At 41.4% G+C, this 21,036-nt stretch overlaps 1 protein-coding gene across 3 annotated transcripts; it reads right to left on the reverse strand.

Annotated features, from left to right (window-relative positions):
- Positions 1-3,943: 3,943 nt before the first annotated feature.
- xirp1 (xin actin binding repeat containing 1) lies at positions 3,944-20,604 on the reverse strand. Of its 3 annotated transcripts, XM_055033197.1 has the most exons (9): positions 20,543-20,604; positions 19,902-20,046; positions 19,763-19,817; positions 18,838-19,128; positions 17,500-17,578; positions 12,000-12,151; positions 11,804-11,848; positions 6,575-10,999; positions 6,036-6,141 (listed from the first exon to the last, which is right to left on the reverse strand). In XM_055033197.1, exons 2-9 carry the CDS (start codon positions 20,024-20,026, stop codon positions 6,139-6,141), a joined length of 5,175 nt encoding a protein of 1,724 aa, XP_054889172.1. In that variant the 5' UTR covers positions 20,027-20,046; positions 20,543-20,604; the 3' UTR covers positions 6,036-6,138. The 3 variants fall into 3 exon arrangements, with proteins under 3 accessions (XP_054889171.1, XP_054889170.1, XP_054889172.1); XM_055033196.1 differs by having other exon boundaries at positions 3,944-10,999; positions 11,804-11,845; XM_055033195.1 differs by having other exon boundaries at positions 3,944-10,999.
- Positions 20,605-21,036: the final 432 nt, after the last annotated feature.

A 21,036-nucleotide genomic window follows, 5' to 3' on the forward strand; every position in this document is an offset into this window, starting at 1 on the left:
GATGAGTCAAATGTTCATCAATGCTTCCTTCATGTGTTGACTCAATGACCAATTCTTCTGTGTCTGGGTTTGGTAAATGCGTGTCAGTTGGGAGGACTTCAGGTTGTTTTTCTGGATCAGTTGGAGTCTGATCTGTTGCTACAGTAATATTAAAATCTGATTCTTGATCAGCTGGATTTTCATCAGTTTTCCCTGGAGCTGGCAAATCCTCACTAGTTTCTTTGACGGATTCCTGGGACAAGTTGATCTGCTCTATAGATGTGCTGATAGTTTCCTCAGAAAGCTCTGAGCTTGTCTGATTTGCAGCTTCTGGTTCCAAAGGTGCAACTTCAGAAATATTCTCCTCCTGATTCTCTTTTGTCTTAGTCTGTTGTTTCATCTCTGCTGTCTCATTAGCGGTATTGATTTTGGTATGTTTCTCTGGCTGTGCGGGTGTTTTTGTTGCGTCAGAGGATAATTGAAACAGTCTTCCAAACAGTCCACCACCAGGTTTCACATCAGTTTTCTTTGCATCCTTTGGTTCGGCTCTTGTTGCTTTGTCGTTACCAGTTGATGTAAAGAGCTTCGTCAAAGGACTCCTTCCTTTGGACAAGGATCCCAGTTTGGATTTTGAGTTTGTTCTTGGTAAAGCCTTCTTCTGAATTGCAGTGTTTTCTTTCTCACTGTTCAAACTGGTTGTTGCCAACTGGTTTTCATTCATTTCAAGACTGGCCTCCTCTTCGATCACAGGTCCCACAAGATTTTGTGGACCATTCATATCCTCAGAACCACATTTGCTGACCTGACCAGTTGAAGCAACATCTGGTGTCTCAGATGATTCATGTTGTCTTGTATTATCTTCAGTCAAACTGGATATTTCTGTGTGACTTTGACAATTAAGTGAGTCTTTAATTTCTCCCACATCTTCTGTCAGAGTTGCATCATCCATTCGTGGTATTTCCTTTCTGGTCTCCATATCAACATTGGACTCCTGGTTTGGTTCAGTTGTTTGTTCTCCATTGTCTTGACATAGAGTCATCTCAGGGGTTCCATTGTTTTCTTCAAGTCCATTGCTTAAAGAATTTACTTTCGTGTCATTGGTCACTGTTTCATCCTGGGAGCTACTTGTAAGGCTTTGCTCTGATTGCTCTGGGGAGTTTTCAGATTCAGCTCCAGAACCGATCTGGCTGGACTGGTTGCACAAAACCACGTCAACCTTCTGAGCAAATCGGACCGATTTCCGAATTTTATTTTGGTAGACTTCCAGTTTGTTAGAGACTGGACTGTTGTTCAGTTTTGAAATGGTCATCACTCTTGTCTGAACTGCTCTTTGGTTTTTCACAGAGATGTGCAAAGGAACTTCACGCTCCGTTGGAGGGATGGAGATTTGGGCTGCTTTTGTTGGATACTTCACTGACACTGGTTTTCCAGGGGGCGACTTCGTAGCTGAGATCAAATTTACTGTCTTAGACTGTCCCTTCCCTGCTGTGTTCGTCATTTCTTTCCTATAGTCAGGTTTGTCACCCCTCCAACGCTCTGATTGACCGGCGGTAGCCAGTTTGCCGGCATCGTGCGCCTTATTTTTCAGCACTGGTGCATTTGTCGACTGTGTTGGGTTGACTCTGGTAATATTCCTCTCTGGAGGCCATCTCACTTTCAGCTTTCCCTTAACATTGGCAACACTCTGATGCTCGCTCTTGTTTATGCCAGCTGTCACACTGAGCAGCTCAACAGGCGTTTTCAAATTGTTTTTGGTCATTTTGGACGTGGTTTTGGCATCGGGCTCATCTGCTCCTGTATTTTTGTGAAGCCAGCGGTCTTTATGTTGTGTGTGCCCAAATCCTTCATCGTAGTTCCCTTTTCTCTTAAACAACTGCTGGTAGTGGGAGATGCAGTAGAACTCTCCATAAAGGGAGGAATAGTTATGAGTGCTGCAATGCAAACCAAAATATAGTTTAATGTTTGTTTGTTTTTTTTTTATCCTTCTTACTCTGACTGTTACTATTATGACGGCCAGCTATGAAGAACTGTAGAGGGTTCTTTTTAGCAGGTTTATAGTGAGATGTGTCTCACCTGAGCTTCTTCTTGCAGTGCTTGCAGCAGAAACAGTTTTGGTGCAGGGTTAGCTTGTTGACCACCATTCTTTCCACCGGATACACCGGTGTCAGGCAGGCAGAACACATCTCCTTGGCAGGTGACTGGAACTGTGATGATGAAAACATAATTTCTTTTACAGTGAAGTTACGTTGCATGTTTATGATGCAACGACACTCTAAGATTTCTTCCAGAAAATGTCAGACTTGGAAAATGTCAGACATGACACCAGTGAGACAGCTGGAAACATTTCAGGAGTGTCCAATGAACATGCGACTTAAAGTTTGGGCAACTTTTAAACAATAAGATATAATGAATTTAATGACACGAATGTCTGAGTAATTTCTTGAGACAATATGAGATAGAAGCTACAGTGAATGTTCAGAATTATGGAGACATTTCCAGTCATCCATTGCTGCTGTAAAGAGTCCTGTCAAAACATATCGGTTTCGTTAATGGAGGTCTTCTATTTCAGTCACACATCAGGTCATCAAACTAATTTTGATAATCACAGAGATAACGGTAAATGCAAAAAGTAACCCACTTAAACAACAATTTTATTGGGAAAAATGTATCCAGGACAAACTTTGTGTGGTTTATTCAGATCGTTTAGGTAACCTTGTGTTGTCCAAAAGGCTTTATGAAAGTCATTTTTTGATTCTAGAGGTCTGGCAGTAATCAAGCATCAGCAACATGCTCTGGAAGAAAAAGAAAGATTTTGTTGTTGATGTTCAGGCAACTTTATTAATTGCATCAGCCATTGTTTTATTTGTTTTAAATTATTTGTTTACTAGACTAAATAGTCCTCGTATCTGTGCCGCCTGCTCCATACTGTGCAGCTCAGAATGCGAGGCGACAGGCAGCGATACAGGAAGTCATGCTAAATTATAGTTGTGAACTGAGAAATGTTAGTTTCCACAACACAATCTCAAACTTAAGGAGACCCACAATTTGCCAAGTTCTGTTAAAAGTGATCAACATTTCAAAAGGGAAGTCATTTTTCTGCAGTTTTTATTTCACTTAGGCAGAGTATGACCTATATTTTACTAATTATTTTTATTTTGTTACCAGGTTGTTGTGTATTGCAGTCTTCTGCAATACACAGAAGACTGCAATTGAAAATGAGACCTAGATCTCAACGGGCTTTATTTGGCTAAATAAAGGGGGAAAAAAACAACTATATTTTGATTATTTTATTATAACTCTGGCGGGGTTTATTTATTGCTCATTGCCAGGTACGTTTTAAAATCTAGTTCATTTAGCTAAGATTAAAACAAGAATTTAATATCTAGCTTTATTTGATTAGAAAAATGTAACTTATGCAGTTCTTATGGTGCTGATCTTGAGATTTGAATGTGTCCTATCCCCATCTAATTGAAATAGTTTGGCGTTTAAAGTTTTGTTTTTAAGGATCCTTTGTAGCATTTAAGGTTTTTCCCTCACATGACATAATGCCTGTTAAAATGTAAAGGATAAATATCACAACCCTAAATACCTTAATGTTTTTCATTCTGCGACATGGCCGGTAAGTATTTTATGTGAAGCTTCAATTTTGGAACTTATTATATGGATCTTATATGGAGGATGGATCCTGCCAAAATTATCAACAAATATTTTTATTTATTGCATCCAAAAAATAATAAATAATAGCAAATCCCAACTAATTTGATTATACAATGTGACAAAAATGTATATTTAAAATTTTCAACATTAATTTAACATTGTCACTGTCATTTCATTTCCTATTTTATTTTAAATCTTGTTAATAAGTTCCCTAATTAAAGAGTATAAAAAGTCTTTACCATTTTTCAAAGTTTAATTTATTTGACAATTTTCACATCAAAAAATACATTATTATTAGTTTTGACAGACAAACATAAGTACTTTATCAGGTGGTTACAGTACAAAAAATTAAAACAACTATAAAACAAATGTTTAGCTATTAAAAATGAGCATTTTTAATAAACTTGGCAAAAAAAAATTTATTTTCATGAAAATACAACATACACACACCAATGGAATAAATGTCCTGAATTTACAAGACTGAGTCACTCATTTATTTCTTTTGCTTTGGTTGACTGAATGTTACAAACACTGTTCCATTCTGCTTGGCGTTGCTCAACACTTTATCTTTGAACGGACGCCCGGATCGTTGCATTAAAGGCGACGTCGTCACCTCATACCTGGCAGGACCTCCAACTACTTCGAACAAAGCTGACGTTTTGCCTTCGGGCTGATTAGTTACAAATGTGGAAGTCACAGAAGAAACAAACACGTTGCCGAAGCTGTCGCTCTCCTCGTATGTTTCGCTAACAGTCTTGGTGCCAATTATTCCTGCATTTTGCTCTGGGACAGCCTTTACTTCAAGCACGCTGACTTTGCGTTCTTGACTGGGACCGTTACTTGACGACTCGGGAACAGAGGAATCCAGATCTTGCTTTGCGTCATGGCAGCCACTCGGAGCACTCTTTGTGTCTGGTTTAAATGTTGACATGGTTTGTTTTTGTTGCTCAGAAGGCTTCCTTGCAGAGCGAATGGAGATGAATGATGGTGAAGACTGAGAGGAGGACTGTCTGATTAGTGGCTTACTGTTTGCATTTTGGGTCTCTTCTGGTGACTCTTTTCGCGGGCTTGGATTGGTCTTGCTTGACATTATGCTTATTTTCTTGATGCTATTGACGGGTTGACAATTTTGCTCAGACTTCAAAGATTCGTCAAAGAGTCCTGACAAACCTGCAATGTCGGCTTCAGATTTCAGACTGGAAACAGAATACAGTGCCTTTTTGATTGTTTCTTCAATGTCAACGAGTTTGGCTAATGTCTGTTCCTTCAGCTTCATTATCTCCTTGCTAGCTTTCTCAAGATCTTCAAACGCACTTTCAACTGAGGAAATGCTTTCAAGATCATCATCCTGTAATTCTGCAACTTTATTTTCGTCTTTTTTACACTTCTTGGCATTTCTTGGCGTGACCATCCAAGGAGGGACGTGGCTGTACAATGACTTCAGGGAGGTGGCGTCTACACTGCACTGCTCTCCTTCGATCTCCTGCACCTGACACAGGATTCCTTGGAGTTCTTCCCGTTTCCTCAGATTATCAAAGATCTCCATGGCGGTCTCCGCATTTTCTTTCATGATCTCATCTTTGTGGACTGAAAGTCTTTGTCGTCTTTCTTCCTCGGTCTCTCTTACTTTCTTCTCTCGTAAAACAACGTTATCCCAGAGTTTCTGCTTGTTTTGTTGTGGGTCATTTTGCCGTGAATGATTTATTTCACCTGTCGTGTCGGTTTGCGATGCTTCCACTTCAGTCTTGTGTCGATGTCTGGGAAGGCTACGCTCATGTTCATGATCCTCCATATAATTATTTCCAGTTTGCCTGTGATCACTGCTATCATTATAGCTCACTTTGACCTTTTTGGATGGCAAAACTCTTTTGTCCAAATCATCTCTGTTCTTTTTTTCAAAGTTCTTAAGAGCAGCCCTCAAGCTCATGTTCACCTCCTGTTTTCCATCTTCTGCATAATTCTTCATGCACATCTGAATCTCCTCAGCTGCATTTATTTTCTGGATCACATTTCTTTCTACTTGCATTTTGTCACTGTTGGGCATTGTTTGATGAATGCTGCATTTCCTCTCCGGGAGTGGCGTTTGGAGCTTTGTGTTATGTGTCTGAATGTTGGCGTCAACTGGCCGATCTTCATTTGACAAATGTGAACCTGGTCCTTCGTCACCATCTCTCTGCAATCTTCCATCATTCCTTTCCTCACTTGGTGTTTCTGTGGGTTGAATAGGAAACTGCTGGCTTTGTTTTGGAGAAACCACTGCATTCACGTTGTCGTCAATGGGGCAGGTAACTTTGGCGGCAGACGTTGGTGAGGTGTTTGCTGCTTCCACTGTTATCCATTGTGGCTTTGGCGGTAATACTGGCTTGTGATTCTTTGGTTTCTTGCTCTTTTCTATGAGTGGAGGTGAGGTTACTCTTTCCAAGCTGGGTGACATAGAGGGTCCATTTGCTAATGGGTTATGGGGTGAAAGATGTGTTGGGTTCCCTGGCTGTCCTTCACAGGTTACTGAAATTGAAGGAGACAATGTTGTGTCAGATGAAGGAATAGGCACCACAGCACACTGATTGTGAACAGTCTTGCTCGTCCCTGGGCATGTCCTGCCTGAATTTCTGTATATCATTGCAGCTTTATAGTCTCCCTTGGAGACATTTACACTAGATTTCTCAAGAGACTCCAAAGCCAGCTGCACATTTCCCCTCACAACATTTTCCTTATCTACAAACCTCTGCTCTGTTGCTGCACTCTGCAGAGACCTAATGGCTGCCTTCACATCTCCTCTAATGACTTCTTCTATTTCATCTTCCTTTGTCTGACCATTAAAATCACAACCTATAAATAAAGGCATTGGTTTCTGGGCACAATTGCTGACTACAACTGCACTTGGTTGACAAGTTTCAAAGGAAATGTGGCTTTCCTGATCCTTCTCTGCATCACTGACCTGTGGATAAGTCTTGATTTTCTGGCATCTTGAGGAAGACGAACATGTAGATTGTGCCACAGTCGAAGAGCTTTCCTTCTGCACCGACATCCCCAAATTGTATATTTTTCCAGGAACAATGACCTCCCGCTCCACCTGCATGCTTTGCTGCTTGGCCATTTCTAGGGACTTTTTAGCTGCTCTCACATCTCCAGATACAATCACCTCTTTCTGTGGTTGGCTTCCTTCGTCTACAGGACAGTGAGCTGACAAGTCCATTTCATAGATGGTCCCGGGTTTTGTCATCTCTCTTTCCACACTCATGCTTTGCTGTTTTGCACGCTCTAATGACTCCATTGTTGCCCTGATATCTCCAGGTACAACTTCCTCTTTATCCACAATCACAGGTTGCTTTGCAGCCAGTTGTTGCTTTGCTGATGACACATCTCCCGGGATTATTTCTTCTCTTGGAATACAGCAATCGACACTGACAAAGGGCTCAGATGAGAAAACCTTCTTGGTGTTCTTTACATCTCCTGGCAAAACATCACAAACGGTTCTCTCAACCTGCTCTTTTTGCTGGCAGAGGCTTCTCTTTGCTTCCTGCACGCCCCCCTGAACTGTTTCAACTTGCTCCTTTGTCAAAAGGCCACAAGCAGCTTCAAATTCAGATTCCTCAGTATGAAGACTCTTCAAGTAATGAAGGTCTCCTTTCTCAATGCAGCTTTTGTATAAATTCACATTGCCCTTTTCATTTTCATCCACTCTACACAATGTTGCAGCTCTCTGATTGTTGGCAGTGGCCAAGAGATTTCCAATTGTGGTTTTCACATCTCCCCTTTCCATAACATGACTCTCAGTTTTGATCTCACTATTACAGATTAGAGAAAAAACTGACATTTCTCCTCGTTCCTCTCCAGTCTCTTGCATTATAATTCCCTTTTTGAAATTCTTGTCCTGAACAAGCAAGTCATCTATCATCTGAGCAATGTTCTGTATCCTTCGATCTCGTTCAATGTTGGCAGTTGTCGTTGACTCAAAGACTGGCAGCTCCACCACAGTGGTGTTGATTTGACCCTTTTCGACTTCTCTCAGAAGAGTAACTTGTGGCTTGATTGTTGGTTTGAGCAGAAGTTGCAACATGATGTTTCTAATGTTGCCAGCAACAATGTCCTCTTTTTGAATTTGCAGCCCTTTGCTGGATTCAAGAAGGTATTTTGCCATGTTAACATGCCTCCTTTCGTTTTCTTCTATTATTATGCCACTGGAGTGGACAAATTTGATTTCATGCAGGTATGAAAGAGTGTCAGCCACACTGTTGGCAGTGATTTTATCCAGAGGCGTGGTCTCGAAAAGCCAGGTTGTGCACTTTACATCCGTTTTGGGTATCTCCTCGGTGGCTTGTGCTGAGGTATCTTTGGGCTCTGTGATCTTGTCCAGTGGCTGAGATTCAAACATCCACGTGCAGCGCTTCACATCTCCCTTCTGGCTGTCTTCTCTGTGGACTGTTTTGACTGGACTCTGCTCTTGAGGTTCGCCTTTCAGACTGTCGAGGGTCTGATTCTCAAAAAGCCAGGTGGAGGTCCTCACATCTCCCCGCTGCACATCAGTGACACTAACCATTCTCACAAACTTTTTGCTCGATTGCTCGGATTCAAATATTTGTTTATTCAGCTGGACACTGCTGCCTCCAAAGTCTTCAGTGACCAAAACAGGAGGTTCATCTCGTTCAGTGAGGGAATCCAGAGGTTGCGTCTCAAACTTCCATCTGGCTGATTTTACATCCCCTTTCTTGACATCTTCTTGTGTAACAGCTCGAATCACATAAACTTCATTCTCCGCCTTGATGGCATCGAGTGGTTTTGTCTCAAACATCCACCTTGCTCCTCTGACGTCACCACTCATGACTTCTTCTTTTTTGACAGTGGTCACTTCATGAAACTGCCCTTCTTTGTCTCTGATGGCATAGAGAGGCAAGGACTCAAACATCATGGTGCTGGATTTCACATCAACATTGCCCATGAGGTCTTGCACCGACATTGACTTCCCCTCAATTGGTTCTTTTTGGATTTTGTCCAGTGAAGAGGTTTCGAAGATGAACCTTTTGTTTTGAACATCTCCAGTCTCAAGAACTCCAACTGCCTCCATCCTCGCTCCATGCTCATCTTGGTCTCTATTAATCTGGTTCATAGGACAGTTCTCAAACATCCATGTAACTTTATGCACTGAACCTTTTTCAACGTGTTCACCTTGCTTCTGTCTCTCAGCTGTTGATATGATTTCTGACCCAATTTCATCAAGGGATTGGGACTCAAAAAGTTCCTTAACACGTGACACATCTCCTGACTCAAAGTTGACCTGACTGATGCATCTCAAGTTTTGTTCTGAATTTGACTCTTTTTTTATCCTATCCAAAGTTTCTGTTTCGAATAGATGCTTGACTGTCTGAACAGCAACCTCTGGTTTGACAGAGTCCCTCTTAGTGCTGCACAGCTTCAAGTTCGGCTCACCATCTCTGATGGTGTCCAAGGGTTGTGACTCAAAAAGCCAAGTCATAGACTTGACATCTGTGTCGACAGCGTCTTTATCCTTGGTTTTTTTCATTTTGCCATACAACATATCCATCGGTTGTGTCTCAAACAACCATTTGCAGGTCTTGACGTCACCTTTGCAAGGCTCCTTTTCAGCCGAAGAGCTTTGTTCTGTTTTGTTGAATTTGCAGTGGATTCCATCAATGGTCTGGGTTTCAAAAAGCCACTTTGCTGTCTTAACATCACCTGTAGAGTCTTCCTGTCTGGTGATGCCTTTGATAATCTCAACATCTTTTCCATCTGCCAGCTGATCTAAAGGCTTGGTCTCAAACATCCACTTGTAGTTTTTGACTTTCCCCTTGATGAATTCCTCCCGGCTGACTATTGTGACCTCATGAAGGTTTCCAGAACTATCTTTTATTGCATATAGAGGGCTGGTTTCCATCACTGCCTTGTTGGTTTCCTGCCTCTCAGCCATTTCCTGTTCCAGCTGAGCAATTTGACTTAAGGGGATCGTCTCAAAAAGTTGCTTGAACCCCGTCACATCCCCCTTTTCAATCTCTTGCTGTTTGAACAAAGTATTCTTTTGAAAGCTGGCATTTTCAAACTTGAGCTTTTTGCCTTTCACTTCCCCTTGCTCTTCAGCTGACAGACTGATTTTCTTCAGACGCCCCGCGTTGCAGCTGTCACTGAGCGCCTGCATGGGCTGAGTTTCAAACAGCCACATTGAAGTCTTGACATCTCCCCCAATGATTGCTTCTCTCTCTAGAGAGTTTCCTCCGAGGGCTGCCCTGGGTTGCATCTCAAACAACTTCTTTTTGTTGACAACATTAGCTTCTTCTGAGTTGCCGGCATCCACTCCATGAAACGCATCCACTCCTGAGACTTCTGTAATGGTGTCAAAAGACTGAGTTTCAAACATCCACCTTTTCTGGTCGACTCCTTTTCTGTGCCCTTCCTCCAGCGATATACCCCGGATGATTTTCACTCCATCGCTTCCTTTATTGATCGTGTCCAAAGGCTGGGTTTCGAAAAGCCACCGGGCAGTGTTGAGTTTGCCACTATTGATCTCCTCCCTACAGATGGATTTAATCTCGTGGATATTGCCGCTGTTGTCTCTAATGGCACAGCAAGGTTCTGTCTCAAACAGCTTCAAGGTTTTCCTGACGTCACCTCTCTGCTCCTGAAGCTCAGATTTCAGTTTCAGGACACTGCAGTCTTCAATGGAATTGCACCGGCCCAAGTAGCTCAGTGGTTTGGACTCAAAAAGAAGCCGAGTCCCTCTTACATCGCCAGACTGAATGGGTTCTTTCAGAAGGGCCTCTACCAGTTCACCTTCGCCAGCTTTGGATTTACTTAGAGCATCTAAAGGTTGGGTTTCAAACAACCATGTGGACGTTCTCACATCCCCTCTGACGGACGTTTGTCTTTTAGTCGCCATGTGTTGGGTGCTGTCAACGTGCTCAAACATGGTAGAGGTGCTCCTGACGTCTCCGCCTTTTAATTCCTCTGTATCCAAGAGTTTCTTCGTTTCGTGAGGACCTCCGATATTGTCGAGGGTCCAGTTTTCAAAGATCCACCTCATGGACTGAACTTCTCCCTGATAAGCTGCGTCTGCTGCCTGAGTGTTTTCTGCCTGCACTGCTTGCATGACCTCATCATCGACAGCGTCGTCAAGACTTGCTCGCAGGTTGGGGTGGATATGTTTGTAGAGCCTCTTCAGCTCATTTATCTGCCGTTGCTGGTAGAACGTGGAGAAGGTTTCCTTAGGTGGAGGCAAAGGGAGGCTACTCAGAGTCATTGGTCCTTCATAGTCAAAGGGTCTGGGTGGGACAGGAGGAGGTGGAGGAGGAGGTAAGTCATCTTCCTCATGAAATGGTTGTGAAACTGTGATTTTCCTTTCTGCGTCAGCCATCTTGAAATACATAAAAAGACAGAAGGAACAGTATAAGGATTATGATCGTCAAAAACTGTATTACTAATAAATATATTGAGAATGTATATATAGTTATGGGAGCCATACTTTACCTTTTATTATGTTTATATGTAGTTTTTCACAGCAAACCATCTTCTATCACACCAAAATTAGGAAAAGACTCAACAGTTGTTAGTAGACACAGTTTACACACATCCAGAACACCAGATATGTCTTACAAGAGGGAAGCCATATCTGAGGTTTGGAGACCAAAATAGACTTTTTGGGGTTTTTTTCCTTTTCTTTATTGTACAGTTAGGCCTGAAATGATATTTAGTCCTGGCAGCTAATCTTTTCATTTTCCCAACATGTTTCTTCGTACTGAACCTGATCTAGACTTGAGTGATGACACTTGATTGTGATGACATGAAGTCCATAGAGAGACCAGAGATAAAGATAAATCATAGGCTTTTAAAATATTTTTTTAATTAAGACCCTTTTTACTTTGATATCTTTTGCTAGATGCCAATCTCATTTCCAATCAGACATCAAACTTTTTGATTGGTTAAAAATTATGTTAGATCTATATTTGCAGAGGGAATAAAAGATTTTTGGCTTAAATCCATTTGAAACTCAGGGGTTGTGATTAAACACCTTTTCTGATTTTCTGCTGCATTAAATAAATGTGTTTTTTTAATTTATTCTGATGATGTTTAATATGTCATATGGGGAAAAAAAACCACAGCACACATTAGTGAGGAAACATACTACTGAATAAGGGAGGCGAATTAAACGACAGACTACCTTGCTGGTTTTAGCCTTTGTTCGCGGAGTTCCTCTGAATTCCTGCTGAACACAAAAGAACAACTCAGGACAGTGAAACACAATAAATGTGAGCCAAGTATGTGTTTTAAAAATCATTGGGCTGTTCTAATGATTCCCTCCTGGAGCCAGTGCCCTTGTTATATGGGGAGGAATGAGAGGCATTTCAGGAACTCACTGGCTGCTCTGATCCGCCCACCGAGTCAATGGCTGCTGTTCTCGACAGATATAGAGCCAGTCTGTCTTTGACTGAGGAGGAAGTAGATATCCTGTCTCTGGATTGTCCTGTTGAACTGCCTCCTTTGGTCAGTGATGGATTATATTTATCATCTGCAGAGAAAAAAAAACAAAACCATCAGCTTTATTTTCATCTTGAATTTAGATGTTTAGACATCCGCTTTCAAAGTTGGATAAAACTCGGGCGACAGTCTGCATCTGTGGTCTGTGAGACGTTTCATGATGACAGCTTTTATTTTTGGATTCCCCTCACGGTGTCATGGTGACAACGGCATCCATCTTATCTCCGCTGCAGCTTCAGATGGTCTCACAAAAGCTTGTGCGTTCTGCATCATTTTGTGAAAATAGGAGTATTTCTTACAAAGCAAATCTTCTAAAGTCTTTGATCCTAAATATGCCGGTGCAGCATTCCTGCTGCCTCAGACCCTCAGCGGACCGCATGCCAGGGACTGTCTATGGAGCTCAGGAGGGACAAAAAAAACAACTGCTGGCTCAGCTGGAGTGTCCCAGAATGTTTGCTCATTTTCTGCCATGCGCTCTCCGCCATCAAACCTTTAGACACCTGACCCGAGGAATGCAACGGCTTGACCTCGTAAGAATCCCAGAAAAGATTTCAGTCGGATTTTTGAAGGCATTGCTAGCTTACAATGAGATCTTCATTTTTTCAAAAACACAAGAGCTGAATTTGTGACCTGTCGCTTTAAGAAAAGGCACAACAAACTCAGATAAACGGATATTCCTGCAAAAAGCTGTAAGCAATACTGCTCTTGGCTTCTTTACTTTGCATGAATCTAATTCAGCTGCACCTGGAGCCTGAAGCTAGTTTGTTAGGAGAAGAGATGGGCAGCAACTAGTTGCATTTATTTAAGTAACTTTTGTTTGCATTGTACTTTTTACTTTTACTTGAGTATTTTTGTATGAAGTATCTTACTCTAGTAAGTGGGCAGCAGGGAAGATAATGTGAGTAACTTCCCTAGATGAAGACAGCCAGAATTTCGTTTTAACTAAAGCGTTGCCAGGCACACATCTGCAAATTTCATATCCTTTACGTTGAAAGAAATCAATTTGGTAAAAAAAAAAATTGCCTGATTTTGTAATTTTGTACTTATGCTACTTATATAAATGATTTCCATTTTGGTCTTTAAATACCAACATTTCCACATAACTTTATATTTTGGTCCATAGTGTGAACGGATCAGTTACTCAGAACTCAGGAGCCTTTTTTACTAAATACTTGAATGGTTTCTTGGACGCTTTTTATTTTTTACAAGAATAACGATACGTTAAAGTAGTGCTGGAGTACAATGTCTGGATACTCTCCCCACCTTCACAATGGATATAAAAGTAATCCCGTGTATTTCATAGCTTTTTACACTGCTTTAGTTCCTGGTAGGTCTGTCCTCTGACTGGAACTGCTTCAGATGTTTCATTATGCAATTTTTGGATGCGCACCACCTCCTGGCTTCACTTTCTGCAAAAACAATTATTGGCTTCTGTGTGATAAACTGCTGAATGAAAATGTGACAACAGCATAAACTACTCTCAGCAGAAACTTACTTCAAGAATTCAAAGTGTTACCTGTAAGTGTTCATGACATAGACTTTAGCTAAATGAAACATCAGACATCATCGTAAGTTTAAAGTGCAACAACGAGGGGCGCTGCACCCACCACCCATGTGTGACTAATGGCCAGATTGGAGCACAGGTCGCTTGTCACCCATTAAGCCCTCACAGGACAAAAGGATGGACCCACAAGCCGGCGCCGCTCACGAGCCTGGACTTAACGCATTTTCATACATGAGTGGACAGAAAGAATGAAGTCAACGAAGGCCTTGCGTGTTGAAATCCTGGCCCACTGAACTCTGAGGTCACCCATCGGCAGTGTGTTCACAAAACATCTTGGTATCAAATCAGTACAGATTAAAAGGTTGACGGCTTTAGGGGCTGCAGGAAATCTGAGCGTGTTCTACGTGATTCCCACATTTTTTTTACAGCCATTTCCCCGGGAATGGAAAGGAGCTATTAGTGGCACGTTGATGGGTGTGTGTCGACGACTGGCAGCTGTGCAAGTGGCGGTGAAATGCAGTTGCTATTTGTTCTTCACCACCTTCCCCGTCATCAGCTGTTCAGGATTGTTGCCACATTCACAGACTGCAGTAAAATCCTTAACATTAAGGAAGAAAAAAAACTGCTCATGTGAATGGATTCCTCACTATCTAGTTAACACATACATAACACATCACTGTGTAGATCCCATTAATATAAGCAAAGTTGGGTTTTACTACTCTTGCTTTGAGGTAATATCTACAAATAATGAACAAAATCTACAGCTTTCAGCCTAATTGGGCCATAAATGTTGACCTACCAGAGTAGCCAAGTAGAACTACTTCAACATATTTTCACTTAAATATAAGTAAAAATAACAATTGAAGATATTACTTAAGTAATATTAAGCAATTATTTGGTTAAAAAAAATCTACTCAAATATTAACTGTTCAAAAATATTGATAATTTAATATTTAAAAATCACATCATCATATGGACCAAAATATAAAGTTATGTGGAAATTTTGGTATTTTAAAGCCCAAACTGAAAATAATTCATATAGGTGACGTGATTGCAAAGAATAACAAAATTGGGCAAAAGAAACATTTTTCCAAATGAATTTCTTCCAATATAAAGATAAAGAATAAAACATGTTTGTTCTTCATTCAGTGAACTTCACTGGATAGAGAATCCAGAGATTAGTCATAGTGACGCGTCATAATAAAATGAGTCAAAAGCACGGCGTAGTGAAAACACTCCGACAAGTTTTTCTTCTTTTCCAAAAAGTCACTCAAGTAAATGTAAATGACTAAATGTAACGAGTTACAACCCAACTCTGTGACTAACTGGTCCAAAACCTGTCAATGACATCGACCTACAGGTTGGGACAGTAAATGAACGTCAACAGAAAGCCACAACCTAAAACATTTACATTCAGGTGTGAAAGCTCTTACTGAGGGATGAGGATTCAAAGATGGCGAGGTGATTTACATGAGTTCGGAAGAAGCAGTTAATTTAAAAGGGAAATTGTGTTGTCTACAACATGTCTACAGTCCATTCAATCTCTGAGAGAGCAAGACTGTCAATGGAAAACAGGAAGGCTCGATACAGAACAGCAAACTTGCCCTGTTTCGTTGTTTTTGTGGTCATAGAAATTGACGGTAGCAATCTACATTCTCAAGGCGACAAACACAGCCAGCAGCTGCTGTGCGACGTTGAATGTAGCTTAAACTATCAATAACAACAAAATGTTCTTCTTGTTTTAAAACTACAGAGTAACCCTGTTTTACAGGGAACGCTCTCACACGGCAGTATGACGTCGCTTCTTCCAAAAAGTCATTCATGATGGTTCAACAAAGGAAGGAAAGAAAGCATATTTTCCTGCATTGTTCAGTTATCTTCTTATGCAACAGCCCATATTGAGAGCTGCAGTGCATAGAAATCAGAATCAGGGAAAAGTTTTGCAACAAATAGAGATTCTAATAATTTAGCGCTGAAAGACCCGATCTGAATATCTGATTAATGCCAGCCTTTGTGTTCATAATTAGGAGGAGTAGAATAATCATTAACTGATTACAGATAAGAATCTCCATTTGATTGTCTTATATGCTTCATGGACTGAGTGAAGAAAATCCTTATTTGCTGGTCACAATCAGCAAAAACAGACATTAGAAATTGGACGAAACACAATAATTTCTCTTACATATTCACATCTGTCTATCATCATCTCCCATTCAGTCTAATTGAACGTATACTTACAGAAACACTGTCCAGCCTTGTTCACCGTTACCTCCCCGCGTCTCTGCTGTCTAAACGCTCAAGCTCCTGCGATGTGCCGCCCAGCCTGTCTCCTCTCTTCCTGCGAGCCGCTGACTGAGCCTTTCTAGTCCTGAGCTCTCGAGGACAGCTGATTTTTATCTGTCCCAGCGTCAGAACTTTGGCTATTTTGGGACAGTGGGCTGGCTGCTGCTACGGGCCTGACTCAGTCACCCCTGTTGGTCACTGATAGACTGGGACACCCCACCACCTCCCTGTCCCACAGCTGCATTGTCACCCACTATTACGGGCGCTGGGTGGGACCGTGTGTGTGTGTGTGTGGTGGATAGGGGGGAGCATGTTAAAATAACACACGGGAAGTCACGGAAGGCTCTATTTTAGCCGAGTGGTCGAGGCAACTAACGGTCCGACCGATTCAGGGCCTTGCAAAAATATTAGTTGTGTGAGTTTCGTTCCATTTTATCACATAACAGTCAAACGTTTTAATGTGTTTTATCAGGATGTGACAGATCAACACAGTGCCACCCTGAGTCGACTCTTTGTAGAATCAGCTTTTGATGCAGTCTTTCCAGATCTAAAGGTGAAATTTTGATACATTTTTCTTTACAAAAGAGGTGAAGATTAGTCTGCTAGGATGGAGAGCAATATGAATGTCAAAGATAGAGTTATAGAAGTAGGTTATAGAAAAAAACGGGTTTTTTGATTCTTAAAATTTGCTGTAACACAGACTGCTACAGGAGAGCGTCCATCACCATCGAAATTAACTCTTTGAGTATGTTTCAATTTCTATGATTTACAACAGCATTTTTTTTTCTGTTGGGATCAATAGATTATTTTTCAATGGAAGTGAATTGTATTTTGGTTAGCGACTGACCAAAATTGTAAGTCGGTGGCAAATTCAAATCGTTATTCAGATGCTAACAAACAAAAAAAAAATGGATAAAATAAACATTCTGAATACTTCCAGCAGGTCCTGAATAAGGATAACATCCTCCTGTTGTTGGTAAGCACTTTTAATGTTTTTATGTTTTTGTTTTTCAGACAGCACATCCTGCCTTTAGATGCCCATTCACCCTTCTGCCTTTCCCTTACTCATACTAACCAACATTGCAGGGCGAAGACGTCAGAGAACCTAAGCAATATCAGTTCCACTGCTTACTGGGCCGAGGTCCGCATGGCGGACAGAGCTGTCAGCGATGGCCTCACTCCTATCTTGAGCCTGTGTGCAGGACACATAGCTATGTACCTACACCACAACATCCTTGTCTTTATTTAGCTTCTCCCCATGAAAACAGCACAGGGGTCACCGCTCAACGACCTTTTTCAAGATTCACCCCATGACACTTTAAATCCCACTAAGGTGGATTGTGTATTTGCTGAAATCTAAACATAGATCTTTGTGATACCCTGAGCAAATCTAGATATGAAAGCGCTGTTGTGCCCCCATGTTCCCAAGAACAAACACATTAACTGTATTTTAAAGGAAGGGGCAGCTGGTTGCACATTGACACGCCCAGGTATGCATATAAATCATGGCTTTTAGGGGGTTCAGACGCGGATCCCGCCTGTCTTCTTAGATGTCAGTGAGGATTCACACAATATGAAATGGCTCCGCTCACCATGTGCGTGTCTGGACGTGTGTCTGTGACTCTCTGGGAGGCCCTTCGGAGCCTTTCGGCCATCCACCTGGGTCGTTCTCTGTGGGTGGACAAGAAGTGTAGTTAATCTGTCCTTCATGTTCTGACCTCACTTCCTGTCTACTATTAAGACTAAGCCTAAAGTTTTGGGTTTTTTAAAAAAATAAAACGTTTAGTTGATTAGAGTGGCTTAGACTATCCTAATTTAGGGTTCAGCCACCTTTTCTATCCAAAGAGACATTTTTGCCCCTGATGCTACAAAATAAAACTTCCCTGGAGCTGCAAAAAACTGTTTACTAAATATGTGCTACATAAAATGTGTCATTGTGAAAGCTAATAAAAGTACACTAAAAGTCACTTCAGATCTAAATGAATGCTGTATGAGAAAAGAAACAGAAACAGTATTGCAGAATGAGGTTAGCCTTTTGAAGCTAGCTACTTTTAAAAGCATGTTGTAGATATTGAAAGTGGATTTTGCATAAAAACTTATGAAAAAAAAAAAACTTCTAAAAAGAGTTTCTTTTTGCTTCCTTGATCAAAGAACATGTCTTTTCTGGCTGTTTTGTCGACACACCCACATTCTCCTACTACTCTCCATTTTTGTTATTTCTGATGTTAGCGTCATGCTGCTTCTCTGTTTTTGCCTGGTGTTTCTGTTCAGCTGTGACACCTTTCTGGGGACTGACAGCTGACCTATTGCTGCCCATAACTTCATGTCCTCTTCCTATGGATGATGCACCTGTCTCTGTCCTTCTGTGTTGAACCCTGTGTGTCTGCTCTGTCATGTCAAAGACCAGAGTCGGTCGTGGCAGATGACACAGACGCAGGCTTTGCTGTTATTTGGCAAAAAGTTCATGTTTTTGGTGTCTGGAAAATGAGTCGTTTCAAAAACCTCCAGATTGTTGCGTTACATGGGCACTGCGCTGTTACCTAGAAACCCCAGCTTAACAGAGACAAGTGTTTTGTCAATAACAAGTGTTGGTTGTGCAGGAGGCTCTATAAAGCTTTTTAAAGATGTACCGTTGTATAATTGCGCATCTGTTTGCAGCCATTTTGTGCCAGTGTAAACGTTGATTTTGGGGGCGTGGCCAGAAGCAACTTATTTGGATTTAAAGTGACAAGACACTCTAAACCAGGGAGAACTGAGCAGACTAAAATCTTATTATGTAAGGATGATTTTGTAAAAAAAAAAAAAAAAAAAAAAGTAAACATGTTTGTTCAGCCCAATGACCTAACCTGACCTGTTTCAGGGAGCATAATAAAGAGGCAGGACTTTGTTTAGGCCAACTCCATATACTCTCAACAGCCACCGTCTCTTACCTGAATCGTACTTTCCTTGGGAGAGGTGTTGTAGCTCCTCCAGTCCTGCAGAGGACAGTCTCCAGCTGCTTTACCAACGTTTGAGGACGGGGAGTTTGGCCAGAGGCCGCTGTGGTCGTCCTGCTGCCGGCCGGCCTTGGACTCGAACAGCGCCCGCAGAGCTCTGGTGCCAGAAGTCTCTCTCTGCGGGAGGAAGTCCATGGAGCGACTCCTGGACAGAGTAGTCCAGAAGCTCCCAGAGTCCCTGCTGTCCGGCCTCTTCCAACGACTGTCCACACAGGTTACTGACTCCTGAAGACACGCAATGACTTTTGGGTGTTTTTTTCTTTTATTTTTTTTCTTGAGTCTCGCCTCAGATTAGGGCTGCAGCTAATTTTAGTAATAGATTATTATATTGATAATTGTGATAATCGATTAATTGAATCAGATGAATTGACACATTCTGCTGATTTTTCCACTTAATCACTTAAGCTTTTTTATTCAGTAATAGGAATCCATCAGAATGGCAAATAATTCAACTCAATATTTAAATGACAAAATAAACATTTAACTGCCCAAAAATGTTTATTTTAACATAGTGTTGCTTTAGTGATCACTTGATAATAGATGCAACCGCAGCTCAATACTTCAAACTTCAACATATGAAAGGTTTGAGCTTTTCTGCTTGACTGAAAATCAATACAGAATCAATTTGTAGACTTTATGAGTTGTTTTGACTGGAAGTTCCTTACAGACAAAGTTTTTTTTATCTTAAATGTGAGATGTATATATATTTTTCAAAATTTTGCTTTAATTGTTGCTATGAAGGTGTTGCTCTTTTAGCAAATGGGCTTTTTTCTAACTCCAGCTAATTATTAATTGTTTAGTATATTAGTGGACAATAATTTCAATAATCAATTCATACGATTAATCGTTTGAGCCCTACCTCAAATCCTTGCTCTGCTTTTTCTGAACTCCTTAGGTCTGCACAGCTTTGGTAACTGTTGGGGGAGGAAATAGGCAAATTTATCTTTTTTGACCTTTTGCCGGATCCTAGGAATGTCTTCGCCGAGTTGTGGCCTTACTGCTGCACCAGCTGGGAGACAGACTTCCTGTTCCAGCTTGCCGTCGACGATGCGACCCATGATCGTTCCTGGGTCCCGGAGAGACTCTTGAGGGACTGAGTCCTCCTCAGGCCAGACGTCTCCATCGCAGTGTCTCTACAAACAGCTGCCAATGAGGAAAGAAGAGTTCAAACATTTCACTACCGATCATGCCCTCAGCTCCCAACAACGCACTGATACATTTAAAGCTGATCAATGTTGTTTTGATGGCTTGGTTGAATGAAAATCCCCCCCAAAAGTCATTGCCAATCAATCATAAAGCTGAGGTTTAACTTTACTGGAGTTACTCTGTAACAGGCTGAGACTCTGAAGGTCATATGACTCCGTTAATGTTTATAAACTCTGTCACTTCCACAGCAAATCAAGCCGTATACCACTGCATCTGACTGCACAAACAGCGAATGATTTGGTCTTTCCAAAGACTCGGTGTGAGTAAGTTCAGTGAAGACAAAGCTCTATCCTGCTTTAAATTAATTAATTCAGAAATAAAACATTTACAGAACTCTTTAGAAGTTCTGTATGAATTTATTTCTAGAAGCCTGCAGCTACAACACCATTTATGACACGATAATTATCTGACAAATCAAACGAAAAGCTCATACCGGAGGAGTGGAAGAAGACAAAGAAGAGGAGGCAGCCGCTTGCCGATTGCTGTCCTTCTGTCTGATTTGTGCCTTTTGGAGCATCTCTCACAAGACACAGCAATTTCTGGTGGCCAAAGTCCGTTCACACCTTGTGATACAGGAAGACACGGAAATGACAGTTTTTTTTTATCACAGCATCACCTGATGAATTTACCTGATCCACATTTTGTCGCCACAAATCTCAGAGCATTTTGTGTAATACGGCGTCGAAGGGGCTAATAATTGTGAAAAGAAAGAACAAAGCAATGGTTTTCAAGGTTCTTTGCGATTACTAGCCTGAAAAGTGTGTTGTGCGTTTGAATACTTCCTATAATTAGAGCTGCTGGTTTTTTGGGGTGTGTGCTGGCCTGGCCACTGCCCCCCTGTGCAATCATCTCACTTTACAGCTCAGTCTGGGCTTTCTACCTTTGACTTGGATTCCTCTGGTAGCATTTCTACTGGTCTGATCAGCA

Source organism: Poeciliopsis prolifica, unplaced genomic scaffold, assembly GCF_027474105.1.
Source record: "Poeciliopsis prolifica strain line A6 unplaced genomic scaffold, Auburn_PproV2 SCAFFOLD008, whole genome shotgun sequence".
NCBI classification, from domain to species: Eukaryota; Metazoa; Chordata; class Actinopteri; order Cyprinodontiformes; family Poeciliidae; genus Poeciliopsis; species Poeciliopsis prolifica.